The sequence below is a fragment of the Brachyhypopomus gauderio genome, chromosome 21 (assembly GCF_052324685.1).
Source record: "Brachyhypopomus gauderio isolate BG-103 chromosome 21, BGAUD_0.2, whole genome shotgun sequence".
Taxonomy (NCBI): domain Eukaryota; kingdom Metazoa; phylum Chordata; class Actinopteri; order Gymnotiformes; family Hypopomidae; genus Brachyhypopomus; species Brachyhypopomus gauderio.
Genome location: NC_135231.1, coordinates 1,954,745 through 1,974,172, shown reverse-complemented (window position 1 = coordinate 1,974,172; position 19,428 = coordinate 1,954,745). Strand labels below are relative to the sequence as shown.

Here is a 19,428-nt window from a genome sequence, read left to right as displayed (position 1 = left end):
ACCAAGATGTGTGGCAGGAAGAGAAGGATGGGGAGTGACTCACATGTTCTGGAATGCTCTCTGGACAGCATGTAGTTGGCGAGAGGAGCAGTGTAGGAGAGACACTGAAGGGCAGAGTTTAAAAAACACGTGTTGCCCAGGTTCTGTAGACCTGCTCCAATACGATGGACCTGGTTCCAATTTAAACAGAGGTGTTCTGCTGGGAACAGGACCATCTGGGGTAGAGGGATGCCATCGCCACTGGCAAGCACCACTACATGGACAAACAGAGGCATTCGTCACGGCTTTCGTACAGCAACACGGTTGCTTCAGAAATGCTTGCAGGACACAGAACCGGTGCATCCCTGGAACATGGAGTAAACGGTAAAGTACTCACCAGTTTCCTTGGGCTTATCTTCTCTACGGTCATTATTCATTCCTGCCAGATAGAATCAGATCGTTGAAGTTAGATGCACTTTTCAAGAACTCACCTGTGGTATTTGCTCAGAATGACACAAACAGAACATACATGCTGGCTGGGGGGATCACATTGTTACTACTTGAGGTCTAATGCCTCAAGCTTGTACGATAACCTGTTTTGTTACTCAAAATCAAACAGTAAAATGCCTTCAAATTGGATACTCCAACCATTTTTTGGTACAGTTCACTGTTGAGAAATGAGTTACAGGTGCATGCAGATACACAGGGTTGCCAACTCTCACGCATTGAGCGTGAGACACACGCATTGAGCGTGAGACACACGCATTTGACTGTCTTCACACGCTCTCACGCCACACATCCCACATTGATTCACATCTATGATTCAATTAGTTACTAGTTCGCTCTGGCGCCAACCCCTGGCAATCGATTGCGATATAATACTTAATTTGTGTCCATTTTACACCCCGGCCGGTGACAACTTACGTTCGCAACCCCCCCACCCACCCACTGCGTGAGAAATTGGAAGTGTGGCGTGAGAGTGTGTGAAGACGGTCAAATGCGTGTGTCTCACGCTCAATGTGTGAAAGTTGGCAACCCTGTTTTAAATGCAAAACACCAACCCAGAGCACAGAGGAAGCATGAGGGTGTCCTGTTAAGATCATCAGGTCTATAAGAAAAAAAATAGAGATAAAAGCTATCACAAATAATTAAATACAATGATTTAAATAGAACAAAAATTCAATAATGAAATGTTAGAAAAAAATGTATTAAATAAATTTATTAAAATTAAATGTAGACATTTAAATAAAACGTTTGACATAAAAGATATAAAATGCATCAAATCAAAGCTACAGAATAGCTGTGCTTTTCACCTGAGAGCTAAAACAGCTGAATTAATCTGTAAGGCATGGGAGCACATGTTTTCTGTTTCTGAAAGTGGCTATAATCTGTGCACATCTCATGACTTCAAGAAGTTTATTCCTCCTGACTGCAATGTAATGGCCGAAGGCCACGTCACCATGTGTAGCCCGTTAATAAGTCAAACTCCACTGTGCCGTGGTGTTTAGTAAGCGTGTACTGTTCCAGCATATCAGTAATATAAGTCACACCTAGCCCATTTGTACAGAAGTAAAAAGCTATTTGGTTTGTTGAATGTGCATGTAATCTTCAGTGTTACACAGTACCAGTGAGGAGTGGATCTGTGGGAGGGTGGATGACCCATATAGATGGTTCTTCATCAGGCACATTAACATGGCCGACATCTGATGGTCCCGCCGTACTTCCGTGAGGGAAGGGTGCTGGTCCACAGGGATCTTGGGGGTTGTAGGGCACACCTGAAAATCCCACAGCAGGTAAAGTGAAACCCAGCATGCCTCCCAGTGAGGCTCAAATGCCTTGTAAGTGTTTCCCAATCAACAAGTGATTATAACAAGGGCTATGGTGCCATGTGATGTCATTAGAATGTGGGGAGAATGCATAAGAATTTGTGATGTCATGTTAGAAATCTGTTTCTTTTTAAAAATGTTTATTTTTATTTGCTTTAACATGGTGGGATTTATGAAAATTGTGCTGAGTCAAAGAAATCAAAGAAATAACCCATGCTCCATTAATTATATTTTCCTGTACACATGAAATAAAGAGCTTGACAGTCATCAGTAGAATAAATATACATGTTATTTTTCTGAACCTTAGAAACCTACTATATAAATGTGTATATTTAACTTTTAATTATTATGAATAAGCCTATGGAAATCCATACTCATAAGAATTAATATACTGTCTTACATAGAAGTATAAAATGATGTACAGTATATGAAAATGTATTTTTCTCACCATGAGTGGTAAAACTTGGTGTGTCTTTGAAGTGGTTCTGTTCCTGTCCAGGCCTTGGCTGGTCAGTTCTCCTGGGGTAAAAACTCATTCTCCACCTGAAAAATAGAAAGAATAGAAAGACAGAAAGATCTAGAAAAAATAGAAAGATTTGTTAGATTTGTATGGCTTGTAAATCGCAGAGCAAAATCTCAAACGACCGGTTCTGAGCTTTTCAGCATCAAAACTGAATCCAAACATTCCACCTTCCCAACCAAACATTCTAAACCAAACATTCTAAAGTGGCAGCACGCGCGATGTCACGACTTCCAAATGTTTTAACCAAAACACCAAATCAGCCAGGCTGCTACAATAACCTGATGAATATGGACCTAAAACGCTGCCATACGTATTTGAATTTGTATTATATTTACATTACATTTAATAAACTTGAAATATTTAATGGCGTAATTCATACATTTGAATTTTAACAATGCTTTTATGTTTTGAACTTGCGAGATGGTGAAATTTGCTGTTGTAGAAAAATACATTTCAATATTACAACTTGCATTTTTCACATGAGAAATAATTAGATCCTTAAATTCAAACCTTTTAGAGCAATCGAACGCATTGAACACATTGATCACAGCGCTGCCTCACTCTCGGTCACGTGACACGTCTGTGGCGGTGAAGTATTGATCAGTCGCGTTTGTGGCGGAGAAAACTAATGGAGCACAACGAGGTAAGTGCATCCAAAGTTCTTCAGATTCACGTATTCGGCTGATTATTTATAGTTATGGGAAATAATCAACGCGCTACACGGCAAGTTTGATGTGTTGCGTTACGTAATGGTTGCGTTATAACGCGGGGGAACTTTAGCTAGTTAGTTAGCTTGTTAGTAGTGGTTAACTAAGAGCTTTGGTTGGTATGAGCTGCTCTCATATCAAGAGTTTGAAGTGTACTGATTAACAGTATCGGTTAAGTATGTGTTTCCCTCACGTAGTAACGTTCATTTGTCAGAATGGTTGTAGGATAGAAAATAGTTAATTTTAGCGCATAAAACAATCAGGGTCTTGCTAGTTCTAGTTATCAGAACTAGTTACAGGCTGTAAAACGGGCAATACGTTTAAACTTCGCGTTCAAAAGTATCGTAGTAAATGGTTTGATGTTGGCAGTTAATGTTTTAAATGCATAAAAAAAGAAAGGCATAGCAGAGTGTTCCAGAGGTTGTTCATGCCCCCATTTTATACATGTTTATTCATTCTTGTTAAACCCTTTATTTTCTTTCTACGATTGGCAGCACGGCGGGAATGTGTAGGATGCAAGAAAGGGTACAAATATTAGTTGTTTTCTTTGTGCTTGTAGGGAAATGCAGATGTTATCAGGTCCACAAGGAACCTGTTGTCCTTGTTGACCTCACAGTCAGGAAGTGCAGCTGGCCCTAGTCAAGATAATGTCAGGTCTCTTGTATATTTTAATGTAGTGAGCTAAATATTTTGTACTATGTTCTACAATACAAATAATATGTTGTGGTCAAATTTGTGAATATCGATGCTTTTTAATGGTTTTATGTCCTTTAGGCTTCAGTTCAGGGTGAGAGAGCAGCTGTTCAAACATGGCCAGGTTTTACTACCTATTTTGATCATGTTCTGTTAAGCAAATATGTACTCTATAACAAATTTACCTTTTCATACAGTCATTGTAATTGTAATTTTCTCACAGGTCCTTCCCTGGGTTTTTTACCAAAGGACGGGGGGACGGGACGATTTTCTGCTGCTACAACTGTCCTCGGCAAACCAGCTAAAGTAAAGCCATTCATCTTTTACCTCCTACCTCGCCAATATGATCGGACACCTAAGGAACAAAACCAGTTGTTGCACACACAAGCTGGGTTGGGGCGTAGGACTGCATATATTGATGAAAATGCTACATACAATGAGGTATGTATGTTTGATGTCATAAAAAAAACAACATAGTCTTACTATTCTCAACAGACTATGTTTGATACGGTGCCTGTCAGGAATAGCAGTTAACATAATCACGTTCACCTGTCTCACCACCACGCCCACATTCCGGGCATACTTAAGCACCTAGACTTCACTTCCTGGTTGCGAAGTATTGCCTCATGTCGTTGCATACCAAGCCGTTATTCCTGATTGTCTCTCTGTGTGCCGAACTCTGCTTGTCCCCTAGACCACGTCTCCTGCCTGATCCCTGGATACCTCCCGGACTCTGCCCTCGCCTCTCGACCCTGGACCGCACTGACCACCGCTCCCACGCTACTGCTCTGCACCTGCCATACGTCACTTTGCTCATCGTGTGGCTAGTTGTACAGAGTTATTCAAATAAAGAAGGTGTTATTCCGCATCAGGATCCCTCTCAGCGTGTTCTATACGTTACAGTGCCCATCAAAACCCAACACCTAAAATGAATCCTGAAGTAAAATTCATTGTTTTAGTTCTGTTAAAAAAAGCTAATCAGTATAGAGGATAACATTTTCTTCATTTTTGGTGTTTTTTCTCCTCTACATATCATTTTTAGATATCTGCACAACTAAAGGAACTGTATCCACAATTAAAGGAACTGACAGGTGGTTGGCTTATCTACAAAGCCTCAGGTACATATAGGGATGTCTCTGATTATGCTTTACAGCAGGTTTCTTGCAAAAGTATACAATTGGGGAAGTCTGGGTATTCTCTAATGACAAAGTTAATAAAAGAGAAAGTGGGGCGGTGGCAGGGGATGCTGTCGACGGGTTTAAAAAAAACATTTGCTGAATTTTATAATAAATTAAATTTAGGAGGGTGTGGTACCCAAAAGCTCTCTCTTGTAACACCTGATGATGGTGGATACTGCAGCAAGCTTTTGAAAGTATTGGAATTCTGTATATAGCTCCTCTTCAGATGGAACTTGATACCACTCCTCTGCCACCAAACTCAGAAAGCTTCAGTGGCATGCCAAAAAAGAAGTGCCAGAAATGTGGCGTGTTTTACCCACTTGTCATCCTACCTGCCCATATACAGTCCTGTGAGGTCATCAATCTAGAGGATGAACAGAGTGAAGAAGTCTTTATTGTGGAAGATCTAGAATGACCCTAATTTAGTTTCTGATATTGGAGGAATAAGTCCAGCACACCACCTTCAACTTGTTAATTGTTAATTCATTTACACAACTTGTTCATTTGTGTGTTTTTATCTTTTAATTGGTGTTTACCATATTAGGAGATGTTGCTGTTGGTGAAGGAGTGACAAGATACTTCTTTCCAGCAATTATTCAAAGGCTTAAAGCTGGCTTCAGTATTAATCTAGGTATGATGATCATTGTTACATATGTTTATTACTTTTTCTTGGAATTAGAAATATTGACATTCGTGTCCGTCTTTCAATTACAGGACATATCGAAAGGACATGCTTATTTGAAGGTGAACCGGGTCATCTGGTCCCTTTATCATCCCAGTTCCTCATTGAGGGTGACATGTTTCTAGTAGCTGGACGGATGCTGGGACATTCGTTCTTACATGGGGGGCCTCGGCTCCCTGGACTTAGCAGAGCAATTGTCCGTGTACTCCGAGGAGATTCACCTGAGACAGCCACAGTGCAAATAGAAGATTGTCCTGACCATGATATACGAGAAATCATCAAATTGGTATGTACATCATGTGTTTTAATTTTTTTTCTTTCTATTTTTATTGAAAAAGTTGTTGCAGCCATTTATGTCCAGGTTGATGGAGATGATGAACTCCGTGAAGATGAATGCCAGGCTGTCCTTGAGTCTTTCTTGGGATCTACCTGGCCCAACCAATACAAACAGAAGGTGGCTCTTTGAACGCCTTTTGTCACATGCGGTAACATGACCTATCTACACATTCCATTTCACTACAAATTTGAATACATTACATGAAGTTAAGCAGTATTGTATTGTGATTTTTGCCAACTCGGGGTGGCGAGTACATTATTTACATAGCCCGCTAGCTAGTAGCCACACGGCAACCGCGGACTAAAGATATCTTTATACTTCCTATAAGGAAACTACTAGTTTTAACAGACATTGATGAAAACTTAAATGTTTAAGGCAATAGTGTCTTAACATTTCCAGTCTTTTCCATTTGATAACAATCCACTGCAGCAGTTTTCTTGCCTTCTCCCCCATCATCCTCCAAAACACATTCATAAACCTCTCACTCAAAGAGTCTGGTAGAACTGCACAGCAGCCATGTAGATGTCAGCACCACGTGACTGTGATGTTGCTCTGGGGTCAATGAGGTCTCTGAGTGCTGTAAACTGCTCTGCTGTAAGTGGACAGCCTGTTGCAGGAACATGAATTCCAGCATTTCTAATGTGAGGTAACCCACTGCTCTCCCAGTCAATCTCTGGGATGTCCAACACCTAGATAAAAAATAAAAAAGCAAAAATCAAGGAAGTGCATTGTACCAACCAATAGTTTGAGATTTCTTATGGTACTTGTGGCTTAAACCAGGTGTTCTAAACCCTGGTCCTGGAGTACCTCATGCCCTACATGTTACTATTTACCCTGCACCCATACCACCAAATACGTTCATTAACAAACCCTCCATTAGGTTAAGGAGGTGTGTTAGAGGAAGAAATACACAAAAATATGCAGGACGGGGTAATCCAGGGTCAGTGTTGAATCAATAAATCTTCCAAGTGTATTAGAGTAAATACAGACATGTGATAGGTAACAACATATCCACCTCCTCATTTTGGGGCTCCTGAACTGGCTGATAAACGTGTCCTATTGCCCACAGTTGGTTTGGAGTCCTGTTGCCTTCTGGTGATTGTCCCAGCCATCTTGAAAAATGTCTAGGTCATCTTGAAGTCTTGGTACAAAGGTATAATGGCAATAGAAAATGTATGTTTGGTCTGCCATGTCAAGATAGTTGCCTTCCTCAAGATAGTGGAGGACATCATAGTACACACTGGTCACTGCAGTCCACACATCTCTCCATAATCTCTCGATACTAAAAAGTAAAAGTACTGCACCTCAGAAGACAGTAAGTACTGCTGTAGTAGCCTCCATTTACAATATGGAATGGTCCTGTTTCGAAATAATTACTTATAGAAAGCATGTTAGAATTCCTGAATAACATTAAAATTTGGGTTAAGGCCAAAACACAGGTAAAAGCATGTAATTTGTACTAAAAGCGTTAATTGTTACATTAAGAGCAGAAAAATCATCAAAGCCTACAATGTTACTTGAAAACAAGACTACAGTTTGTGTATCCTTAATCTCAGAGATCTTCACAGGATTAAAGAGAATATGAGAATGTCTGATACATATTTTGGTTTAAACGCACCGCTGGTTGTGGACACTTTTTCCAGAAATGAAACTGCTCCTCCCAGTACCACGGACTGAACATGAGGCGTGCTATCTGGACATTCTCAACTCCCTGATCCCCCCTTACTCTAGAATGTTGCAGAATATATAAAAATAAAAAATATGTGAATGGCACAATTATTAACTTAATGGTACATATTTGCTACTAAGCAAAGCACTAGCAAAGGGAAGGTCATGGGTTTGGCTGAAACAATTGTGAAAATTTTGTAATTAAAAGAGCATTTAAAAAATATGTAAAATATTACAATATGCTCAACATTTATTGGAAAAAAAATTAAAAGCTTAAAACAGTGTAATTGTCATTATGTGCACATTTTATAGAGTACTGTAACATACCCAAGAGGGAAGCCAAATAATAACAGTTTTCACATTGACAAGGAGTTAATGCTGGTAATGTAAGAAATAAAAACAAAATTTAAAAAGGTACTGCAATTCAATATATATATATATATATATATATATATATATATATATATATATATATATATATGTGTGTGTGTGTGTGTGTGTGTGTGTGTGTGTGTGTGTGTGTGTGTGTGTGTGTGTGTGTGTGTACAAAAACAAAAACAGTAAACACTTATCAAATATACAGAGAAGTATACAGATGCTGTTTGAAAACAACCCCCCCCGGACACCATCTTGTCAGCTACAGCGCTGCCCTATTACACCGTATCATCTGCCACAGCGAGACCTGTTACAGAGGCCCGCCTGGGGCCTGGACCCGTTCCAGAGGCCCGCCTGGGGCCTGCACCCGTTCCAGAGACCCGCCTGGGGCCTGCACTCGTCCAGCCATGCAGCTGTCCATCTGGTCCCTGTGCATGTTTGTCATCTTGAGGATTCTTACCATTGTGTTAACCTCTTCCCCTACTCCCAGACCCCTCTCTTCTTGACTTCCATCTGTCTTCCTCCGTTATCCGCTCTGTCTCCCCCAGGCTCATTCCTATGTCTCAACCAGACCCCCCACGTTTGCTCTACTCCTCAATCCTGTTCCCTTGCCCCAACCAGTTTCCTCTCCTGGCTGCCCATTTGGGTCAGAGCACTCCGCGGGGTGGGACACTTCTCACCCTCAGTGTTCCCCTTCCTTGTATTGTTTACCTGTTCCATGCCTGTTCAGCCCCTCGTTTGTCATGTTTCATCTGTGTCATGTTCCTGTCTTCAATTAGTTTACTCTAGTCTTTGCCAAGTCTGCAGCCATCTTTAAAATGAATGGTTCATAACAAAATGGCAGTGGATTCTGTATATTAATACAAGCTTTTCATGTGTACAAAATTGTATGTGTTTATGGTAGCTTATGTTTGTTGAGGGTTTTTTCTTAACCCTCATGTTGTCTTAATATTCTGTATATACCCCGTAAAAAATGACCATGGCAAGGAAAATCTCCAGGAAGAACCCATTCTCCATTGGGCGCCCAAGGTAAGTGACTTGCAAACATTAGTTAGCTAACTAAGTTAGCCTACTCTGTACTAGCTAGTAGCTAACAAACCTGTTAACTAGTGGTAATTATAGCAAGTAGCTGTTAACGGAGGGCTATTTATCTAACGTTAATGTAACAAAGTAGTACAGCATATTTTCAGTTTTAAATGAGAATGTCAAGATGTGTCTGTAACAAGCCTTTAGCTCTCCACAGGTGAAGTTGTCAGTAAGCTAATCAAGCTAACTCTCCCCCTTTCAAATGCAGTGTCAGATATAGTGAATGAGGAAGTAGTGGTGCAGGCAAGGTGTTACCGGTCGATGAGAAAAAACGAGGAGCCCCATACACTACAGGTTTCTCAATATTCAGGAGTCCGAAACGATGCCCTACTCCGTATTCCTTAGAAACATCCACATGCATTAGCCGGTGCCCTCTAGTGCAATCCTAAAGGCATTTCCGAGGACTCCACGTTCTGTGCATTATATTTTATTTCTTCTTACACACCTGATAACGTGACCAGTGAAGGTAGCTACAGGGCAGGTGTTCTAATAAACTGGCAACTCTTTGTATATCACAAATGAGTAGAATCAGGTTCACTAAATGAGGGCAAATGCAGAAATGTTAATGCTGTGGGGTCCTCAGGACTGCTGTAAGGATTGCCACATCATTGGACACCTAAGTCTAATGCAGTGCATGGTAGGATTTAAACTGTTCCTCAGTTTAATTTCAGGCACACAAAAAAACAAATCTCAAAACTATGTAGTGAATAGGGTGCAGTTTTGGACAGTTTAAAGTTTATAATTTGTTCCTTTCAGTTACATTGATCAGTCAATACAGGTAAGATGTCTGAACCAGTTTGACAGTTTAAAGTTTGCAGGTTCAAATTGTTGGTAAACAGTTGCATCCTGCAGTCAAGCAGTTGGTCTTTACAGTATATTAGTGCCCGTGTACGCCCCATGCTATATACTTATACTATATATGACATTCCCATACTTGCATGGGACTGTTATGTCTGATATACCAAACAATGTCAGTGTCACTGCTGTGAATGTGGTACAGAGGGGGTATTTTGCAGATCAGCTGCGGCTCTGCAGACAGTAATTGTACACTTAAGGTCACTGTGATGTATTGACCTGATAAAATGGCCAGTGAAGGTAGCTACAGGGCAGGTGTTTTAATTAACTGGTAACTCTTCTGGTGACTGTTTCTGCATTTGTTAAAGGGGATTCGTCCAGAACCCATAGATGAACTTGTGGTACGGAAGCCAAAGGCACCAGGACGAAGCTGTGTTAAGTCTACACTCTATCGAGCATACCCAGGTGAGTATTTTAATAATATAATTTGGTATAATTAAGCAATAGAGAGGGACTGTGTTATTCATGATAACATAACACACAACCTCGAGAGTTGCTTTTATACAACAGTTTTTACAAAATAAAGAAAGAAAATAAGTCATAGAAGCCCTAAATGTCATACTGAATATGTCTTAATATTGACAATACTTTATAACGAGAGACAGCACTCGTTATACATGTGGAACTAGTTTTTGGTGGAAGATATTGTCAATATTAAAGCATATTCAATATAAAATTCAGGGCTTCTTTGATTTATCCTCTTTATTTTGTAAAAATTGTTGTATGAAAGCAATAGAACACTTGAGGGCATGTGTTATCGCGAATAACATCACGTCTGTGATGATGATATTCGAAATAACACACTCCCTCTCATGTTCTGTTGTTTTAACATCGCCCACGCCTTTTTAGCGGTTGGTAGGACTGATAGTTTTTGTTTTTTAGGACCCCTTCCTGACCCAGCAGTTTTATCAGCTGGAGCCCTGTTAAGAGACCTTAGACCGATTTCTTCCGTTACCTTCAAGTGCGCAGTTTTGCTAACTCAATGAACCCCCAGTTTCCACTAACTCCACAGTCTACACCATTCGATGAGTTTTTAAGACCGCAAACTACATTTAAGAAAATTATTTCTCATCTATACAACTTAATTAGCTCGGTCCAAACTACACCCTTACTGAATCTTAAAGAACAATGGGAGAAGGATCTAAGTGTGCCCCTGCCCGATGATGACTGGCAGCAAATATTGTATAGGATCCATTCATCATCCTATTGTGCCAGACATGGAATGATCCAATGTAAAGTCTTTCATCGGGTATATTGGACTAAAGTTAGACTTAACAAAATTTACCCAGATGTGGACCCAAAATGTGATCGCTGCCACCAAAGTCCCGCCTCCCTAATACACATGCTCTGGCAGTGCCCATCACTGTTCACGTTCTGGACTGAAATCTTTTCAACACTATCAGAGGTTTTGGAGCTACAGTTTGATCCTAACCCTGTCACAGCCGTATTCGGTGTTACACCACCTGAACTGTTCTTGCCAAAACATCGCTCTGATTTTGTGGCCTTTGTGACCTTATTAGCAAGACGTCTAATTTTATTAAAATGGAAGCTCCCTGCTCCACCCACATATCCCGAGTGGATCAGAGATGTCCTTCTGTATTGTACTCTGGAACGAATTCGATGCACTCTGAATGGTTCTCTCTCCAAATTCGAAAGATCATGGAAGCCTTTTTTTGCTTTTATGGAAAAGCTTTTACTTACAGCAATTCCAGAATAACGATATGACCTCTCTCCCTGTCTTCAAGGCCTGATACGCTGTTGTTGTTCAGAATCGCGTAAAAGACTGATACAGAGTAAGATATGGAGTGACGAGCTCCTTGCTTAGCGCCTAGGGACTATGTCTATGTAAGGAGGGGTTGGGGTGTTCTTTTATTTTATTTTTTTATTTTATTCTCCTCTCTCTTATTAGTTCACTCACTCTGTGAGATGAATGTGTGTGTGTTGTCTTATGAACCTGTGCAATGGAAATCTCTGTAATATATGTACTCTGCTCTCCTATGTTCAGTGTTAAAATTAAAACTGACAATAAAAAGATTTACTCAAAAAAAAAGAGACCTTAGACCACAACCAGGAATTTGCAAGGTCTTGTGCGGCTTATCTGATATGAGAAAACTGAACCATGTAGGACAGGTCCAAATTTTGAGTCCACTAAAGTCATATCAGTGTCCACCAGTGGTAACACAAGAAATCAGTAAGCATGGTAATGCCCCCTTATTCCCACAGCTTCCAGTACATGGCTAAAAATTGGAACAACATCTTCATTTTGTTCCAAATTACCATCACTTTTACCATTTAGAGAGTTTAGAGATCACTAGTGAGTTATCCAGCATCATTGAGAAGAACACAAGGGGCCTGTCAGAAAAACCACTGTGGAAGCAAGTGCGTCAGCCACGATTGACCTCCAGCAGATTTGGGGAAGTTTGCAATGTTCAGGGGGAGTCATCTAGTCAGGCTTTAGCAGTCAGGATCCTAAAGGGGGTGCGGCAGACGTCAGCCATGAAGAGGGGTATTGACCTAGAGCCAGAGGTCTTGCAGCAGTATAGTGACCTGTGTAATGTAGATGTGTTACTGTCTGGATTTGTAATACATCCTGATGCACCTTACCTTGGTACCAGCCCTGATGCTAAGGTATATGATCCTTCTGCACATCTTCCCTTTGGGCTTGCTGAAGTCAAATGCCCAAACATTGACTGTATATCGGACGCCACACACATCAGGTTCATCAATGGTCAGGCCAAACTGAAAAGGAACCACAAGTACTTTTGGCAGGTTCAAGGCCAGTTGGTAGTAACTGGTTTGCTCTGGTGTGATTTTATCACATCTACCAAAAGCGACCTCACAGTTGAGAGTTTGGCGAGATGACTCTGTGCTCAGGGAAATGAAGATGAAACTTGACCTTTTCTTTTTCAACACCTATATGGAAACCTATCTGAATGTGCAGTGATGGGCCAGCATTTTAGTATTAAAGGGGCTCATATCCTACATTTTTATGTAACATTCTTGTACATAATTCATTGTTTTTGTTATTGTGACTTTATTTTGTCTGCCAGTACAGTGGTACCTCGAGATACGAGCTGCTCTATATACGAGCGATCCAAGATACGAGCACCGAGACGAGCAAAATTTCTGTTCGACACCCGAGTGCACGCTCGAGATACGAGCATGAACCACTAGGTGGCAGTACAGTACTATATGGAAAAAAAGATTTTTTTACAGTTTAAACATGTTCTCTGTTAATTTCTATTGTTCAGCATGTACGTACGTGTGTCCGGTGCATCGATCAGGTTCCTCACCCCCCGTACTCCCTCCCCCCTCCCTTTTGTCTTCTCAGCTTTAATTCGCCTGTCTCGTTTAGACTGTGAAAGTGTTTCTATTGTTAAGCATATGTGTGGTACGTCCGGTGAAGTAGACTCGTACAACACCCCCCACTCCCCCCACCCCCCGCAGCGCCATTTAAGGATTACAGTATGTACTTACTGTACTGTACCATGTTTATTGATACTACTGTACTGTAATAACTATTTCTCCTACATTAATTTTATTGTTTAATTATACATGTTGCGTGTGCCTTTATTAATAAAGAATATGTCTTTTTTCCCCACATTTACGCTAGTTTTGTGACTTTTTTAAGGACCGGAACCAATTACAATACTTTACATTGTTAAATTGCTTCCAGAACCGAGCAATTCGAGATACGAGCACGGGTCTGGAACGGATTAAACTCGTATCTCGAGGTACCACTGTATACTCAATGTTTTTGTGCAGTGGTTCCCTACCCTAGTCCTGGAGTAACCTAGAAGTTGTGCTTTATGCCCCCATGCTAATATGTATTAAATCTGTATTTATATTACCAGCCTGTTACCTTAATTAATGAAATATGCAAACATTGTGTAGAAAAGGAACATTTAATAAACATTAATCATCAAATGAAATGTATTTATATAGTGGTTTTTACACAAAGCACCCTTATAGAAGTCCAGAATCATCAACAACAAAAAAAACCCTGGTGAGCAAGCCAAAGGCAACAGTGGTCAAGGAAAATCTCCTTCAAAAACTATAGGAAGAAACCTTGGGAGGAACCCAGACTCACAAGAGGAAACATCATCCTGGTGCCATTAATACAGGTAATGAGTGGAGGACAGAGAAGCCTCTTAAAGAAGTTGTTACAGGTCTGTAACAAAAAAAAAACATAATATAAACAAAAAACCTTCATTCCATCATTACACATGAATAGAACTATAAATAATTTTGTATCTTTGTTTCTTCCAGTGTTAGAAGAATAATTTAGACAGTTACATCACTGTTTAAATCTAAGGGACCTTGGTAGTTGGTCATTACAACAACCGGTAGTCCACAGCAGATTCACTGAGCCTGAAAGGGTAAGAGGAATGGTTGTGTCCCAGATGTGGTATTCTTTGACTCTTCTGATAGCTCTCTCCACCAGAGAGTTGTGTTTTCTCCGTGTCCTCCTTGCTGAAGCAGGTGGATTTCTTGAAGGGGGGGATGATGAGTGTTGCACCAACATCAGACAGCATCTGGTCAATGATAAAGCCCTTGTCTGCCCTTGTCTCCTGGTTCCAGTAGGCTGAGAATTCCAGACTGTCTTGTTATTTCCAGTCTTGTTGTGCCAGTCTTTGGCTTGGACTTGGTTTCTCAATTTCCATCACACCCTCGTTCCTCTGTGCTTTACTCCAGTACACCAACCTGGATGCTGAGGGAGCAACCGACTCCCAAAAGATCAAAAATACCTTCTCTGATGGAAAACGGGTGTAGAATCTGAACTTCTCATCAGTTGCACAAAATCTGTTGATTTGCAGGCCCCTGAGCTGAGATTCTAATTCTCTGACCTTGACCTCCAATTCTCTGATTTTTTCAGCAGCAGCATCCAGGGCACCTGAAAAATGCCGACAAAAGCATCAGGGTAAAATGTCGTCTTTACAATACAGACATTTATATGGAAGCCCATTCCCACCACCTAAAGTAAAAAAAAAACAGCACATATATTTTTTTCTCATTATTAAGTAAATTGCTATCTCATTATTTCGAGATACTAAGTCATTATTTTGAGATACTATAGTATATAATGACTTAGTATCTCAAAATAATAAGATAGCATGGCGGAAATGGGCTTCCATACATTCCATTTATCTTCTTTATCAGAGCACTGTGTTTTAGAGCAGTATTGTGTAGCTCTTGTCGTGATAAAACGTTTAAAACGTGAGTCAGCTGCCCTCTAGTGGCTGGCTGCAGTACAACTTTTAACCCCGCCCATTCCCATGTTGGTGAACGGGCCGGACGACAAACTTTGAATTTTTATTACACGTAAAATAAGTTTTTTGAGCAATTATATTTTGTCAATTCTATAAGACCCCATTGCGTTAGTATCTCTTCCAGTGTTTTTCTCTATGATAAACAGATTTTATAGAAGTTATTAAGTGTTACTTAAAGGGGTGTGGCGATAAGGTGATTGACAGTTAATAGCTGCGTTGGTTGACATCTAATACCAGACGCTCAAACGTGAACGCGAAACTCTCGACAGCAAAACTCTCGACAGCAATATTAAAACCTTTTACCTTTGTTTATTTTGTAAAACGTCAAAAGTGTCTATACTGGTGGGCGTATCCTAACAAATGTCGGAGCGGAGATAGGTCTCTGGCGGAGATATTGTCCTGCCTACCGGTTCTAATGCGCATGCTCTGGCTCCAATTTTCAAGATGGCAGCGTCCTTGTGGCCATCTTGGTGGCTTCAAAAACTCACAGCAACGGTCAACGGTGACGTACCGTCCATTATATATACAGTCAATGTCACTGACCCGAGCTCTCGCCTCGCTGGAGCGGCGGGTAGTTTGCGCCCGTGTTACTGTGCGTTCACACCGAAAGCGACGAGAGCGACACGGCGACCGGAAGTCATTCATTTTCAATGAGAGTGAGCGATTCGAGCGACGCGAACAAGTTGAGCTTGGCTCAACTTTATGCAAATGAGCAGTGACGCGCGGCGGCGACTACCAATCAGAAAGTATGTTTGCACCCTCCTCCGAAACCGCACCTCTGACTTTGGTTCCTACTGATTATTTGTTCCGATTGCAAAATGGAGGAGAGATTAATAGTGGCTGTTTCTGGATGTCCCGCACTTTACGATGTGTCCCTGTTTATTTACAGTACAAAATGTTTATTTTTGGAGGGAATACTGTTCATTTGTTAAAAAACATCTGCAATAAATTAGCGTATACCCGATTATTGGTTATGATTTTTTAAATTCCTGTTTGATTTTCGGGTCTGGGGTAAAAAGTAAGAAAAATACATAAACATTTTAGGTTTATATACTATATGTGTTTTATACACACACTATGCTTTATACACGCACTCTTTATAATCGTGTGTCCTGTAATCAATAGATTAACATAAATACTGCGTCCTGCTTTAAAAACGTGATTTGCATATCTGTCACGTGCTGCATGCCGGCGTGATGTTTGTTGGACACGCCCCCACGCGATGCGATGCTGGCGACTCGGCGACGGAGAGCGATTTTATCGCTTTCGGTGTGAACGCACAGTTAAACGCGAGGTCAGTGATAAGAGCAATGAATAGCCAACCATATGACCATAAAATAGCTTTATTGTAATGTGCTGTTATGGTACCAGACTAGGAGGGTTTGGGTTAGCTAACGTTTATATTAAAACTTGTCAGAAAGCTCTCTGAAACATAAAGTTACATTACTCTCTGGCCACGTCCAAAACTGCTACTACACTGAATGTGTAAAAAATAAAATATAATGAATAAAACAAATAAACGAATAAATAAAAGGACACCATGGTTTGAAGTGTTTTCAGTAGTGCAGTATGTAATGTTCCAGAGTGTGCTGTTTGGGACACGGACTGTCCAACATTAACGTTAGTCTTGTCTAGTCAGGAAACCTTAACATACATTTTTTGTCATTTCATTTCAGCATGCCACCAAAGAAACAAATAAAACCACAGGACACAACACTCCTGAGTTTTTTTTTTAAAGAGTGGAAATAGTTTAAGTAAATAATAATACTCAAACCTGTTATATTATTTTAAATATTATGTATCACCTTATTAGGAGAGTACTGGTACAAAGATACAGTAACAGTGCAGAAGCTGCAGAGATCATTCATGCTTTGCCTTCAGAGGTACATGGATTATTTGGGCAAGTGGAAGCTCTGGTTGCTTTTAGTAGTCCATGTTTCATCCTCTGAGGCAGAGAGAAGTTTTTTGGTTATATCTGAATATAATCCATACATTGCATGCATAATTTATTTAAAGTTTGTGGACAACAGTCATGTTGTATTTTGTTTATTATTTGCAATTTACCGTAATTCCACAAATGTTCTATGTCACTATACATACAGTGATTAACTACCTTGCCTACAGTGGAATCAGTTTATATTAATATTTTAGAGGATAGGGTGGGCTTTGATTTGATAGCAAATGTATGTCTGTCTGCGGGTTAGGAGGCGCCGAGGCCGCTGGAGCATCTGGGGAGGAACATGGACATGCCCTTGCGCCGCCCCTCAGTCCCCTCTTCCTCCCCACATTGCCAATGGGGTCGGTCTGATGAGACATGAGGGCCTGACGCATAGGCTCATAGCACCCCCCCCCAAAAAAGTCTTAGGAAAATCCACCATACTGGTGGAGAAGACCACTCCAGGAAGAGGTGTAGTAGCACCTACAGTCTCAGACATGCTGTAGGGCTGGGGGGCAACACCGGAGAACCTAGCCTGTAAGAGTTTGAAAAACCCCTCCACAGTCCAGGCTTCCTCCGTCCGGTGCGCAAGGATGAGGTTTGCCCACTGAAGCGCCTTTCCCTGTAGTCTTGCCCTCATAAAGAGCACCAGAGCCTTTTCCGGTGGCATAGGGCATGTCAGGAACTGAAAATACAGGCTACATTGTAGAACAAAGGCATCAGCATTACGCTCCTCTCCATCGTACATGTCTGGGGAGTCAGTTAAAGAGGGCATAGCAACAGGTTTACCTGCAGTGTCCAAAATGAAACATGACTGCAAATAGTCCAGCTGTACCTGAAAGTCCTCATTATCTTTGGGAGGAGGCAAGCAAGCAACATGCCTCACTCCACTGTCCGCTGCGTTCATTGTAGGTCGGTTATTCTGTAACAACTAGGAGAGAGGGCTGAACGCAAGTGCGGACTGAACAATGAATTAAATGACAAAACTGATACATATACACAAAGCACACAAAACATACCCCAAGAATAATCAAACACCTAACTTATGAACCAAACAACACTAACAGAAATAGCTGGGTGAACAAGGCTAAATAAAAGCAAAGACATGAACAAGCAAAATCACTAGAGAAACCAAAGTCACACAAAGTACATCTAATAGGGAATACAAAATACAAGGAGTACATACAGACTAGTATTACAGACACAAAAGACCAAGATACCAAATCGCATACAAACAAGAGATTAAACACAAGACTTAAATACACTAACCAACCAAGGGACTCAACAAGACACAGCAGAAAGCAATAACGAGGGGGCAGGGGAGTGAAGACAGACACAACTAGGAAATTTCAAAATAAAAGACAAACAGAAGACATGACCGACAGGAGGGAGGCAGGACTGACACTGACCCATTTTCATGCCTGTTTAAAGACTGGTTTAGGCCAGTGGTTAGCAACAACCGAGAGGCCACTTCAGTCGCCGCTTTAAGTCATGCTGGTATTAAAAAATATTTTGTAGGTATTAAAAAGGTATTAAATTCAACTTAAGAATCTCTGTATATACCCTGATGTATTAAATCTGTATTTATATTACCAGCCTGTTACCTTAATTAATGAAATATGCAAACATTGTGTAGAAAAGGAACATTTAATAAACATTAATCATCAAATGAAATGTATTTATATAGTGGTTTTTACACAAAGCACCCTTATAGAAGTCCAGAATCATCAACAACAACAAAAAAAACCCTGGTGAGCAAGCCAAAGGCAACAGTGGTCAAGGAAAATCTCCTTCAAAAACTATAGGAAGAAACCTTGGGAGGAACCAAGACTCACAAGAGGAAACATCATCCTGGTGCCATTAATACAGGTAATGAGTGGAGGACAGAGAAGCCTCTTAAAGAAGTTGTTACAGGTCTGTAACAAAAAAAAAACATAATATAAACAAAAAACCTTCATTCCATCATTACACATGAATAGAACTATAAATAATTTTGTATCTTTGTTTCTTCCAGTGTTAGAAGAATAATTTAGACAGGTACATCACTGTTTAAATCTAAGGGACCTTGGTAGTTGGTCATTACAACAACCGGTAGTCCACAGCAGATGCACTGAGCCTGAAAGGGTAAGAGGAATGGTTGTGTCCCAGATGTGGTATTCTTTGACTCTTCTGATAGCTCTCTCCACCAGGATTCAGAGACGAGCTATGGCTTGTGTTTTCTCCGTGTCCTCCTTGCTGAAGCAGGTGGATTTCTTGAAGGGGGGGATGATGAGTGTTGCACCAACATCAGACAGCATCTGGTCAATGACAAAG

The 19,428-nt window shown here is 40.7% G+C and overlaps 1 protein-coding gene and 1 long non-coding RNA gene across 2 annotated transcripts in view; one reads left to right on the top strand and one right to left on the bottom strand.

Annotated features, from left to right (window-relative positions):
* Nucleotides 1-2,262, bottom strand: part of LOC143484989 (ubiquitin carboxyl-terminal hydrolase 42-like) — a 38,506-nt gene extending 36,244 nt beyond the window's left edge. The window contains exons 1-4 of the mRNA XM_076984092.1: nucleotides 2,254-2,262; nucleotides 1,605-1,754; nucleotides 377-418; nucleotides 44-253 (exon numbers count right to left, since the gene is read on the bottom strand). Of these exons, the coding sequence (XP_076840207.1) occupies nucleotides 44-253; nucleotides 377-416 (250 nt within the window). The 5' untranslated portion in view covers nucleotides 417-418; nucleotides 1,605-1,754; nucleotides 2,254-2,262. The remainder of the gene's footprint in view (nucleotides 1-43; nucleotides 254-376; nucleotides 419-1,604; nucleotides 1,755-2,253) is intronic.
* Nucleotides 2,263-6,903: 4,641 nt separating this feature from the next.
* LOC143485135 (uncharacterized) lies at nucleotides 6,904-11,776 on the top strand. Its single transcript, XR_013122795.1, has 3 exons — nucleotides 6,904-7,078; nucleotides 10,218-10,314; nucleotides 10,792-11,776. It is a non-coding gene; the product is annotated as an uncharacterized LOC143485135 (long non-coding RNA).
* The last annotated feature ends 7,652 nt before the right edge of the window (nucleotides 11,777-19,428 follow it).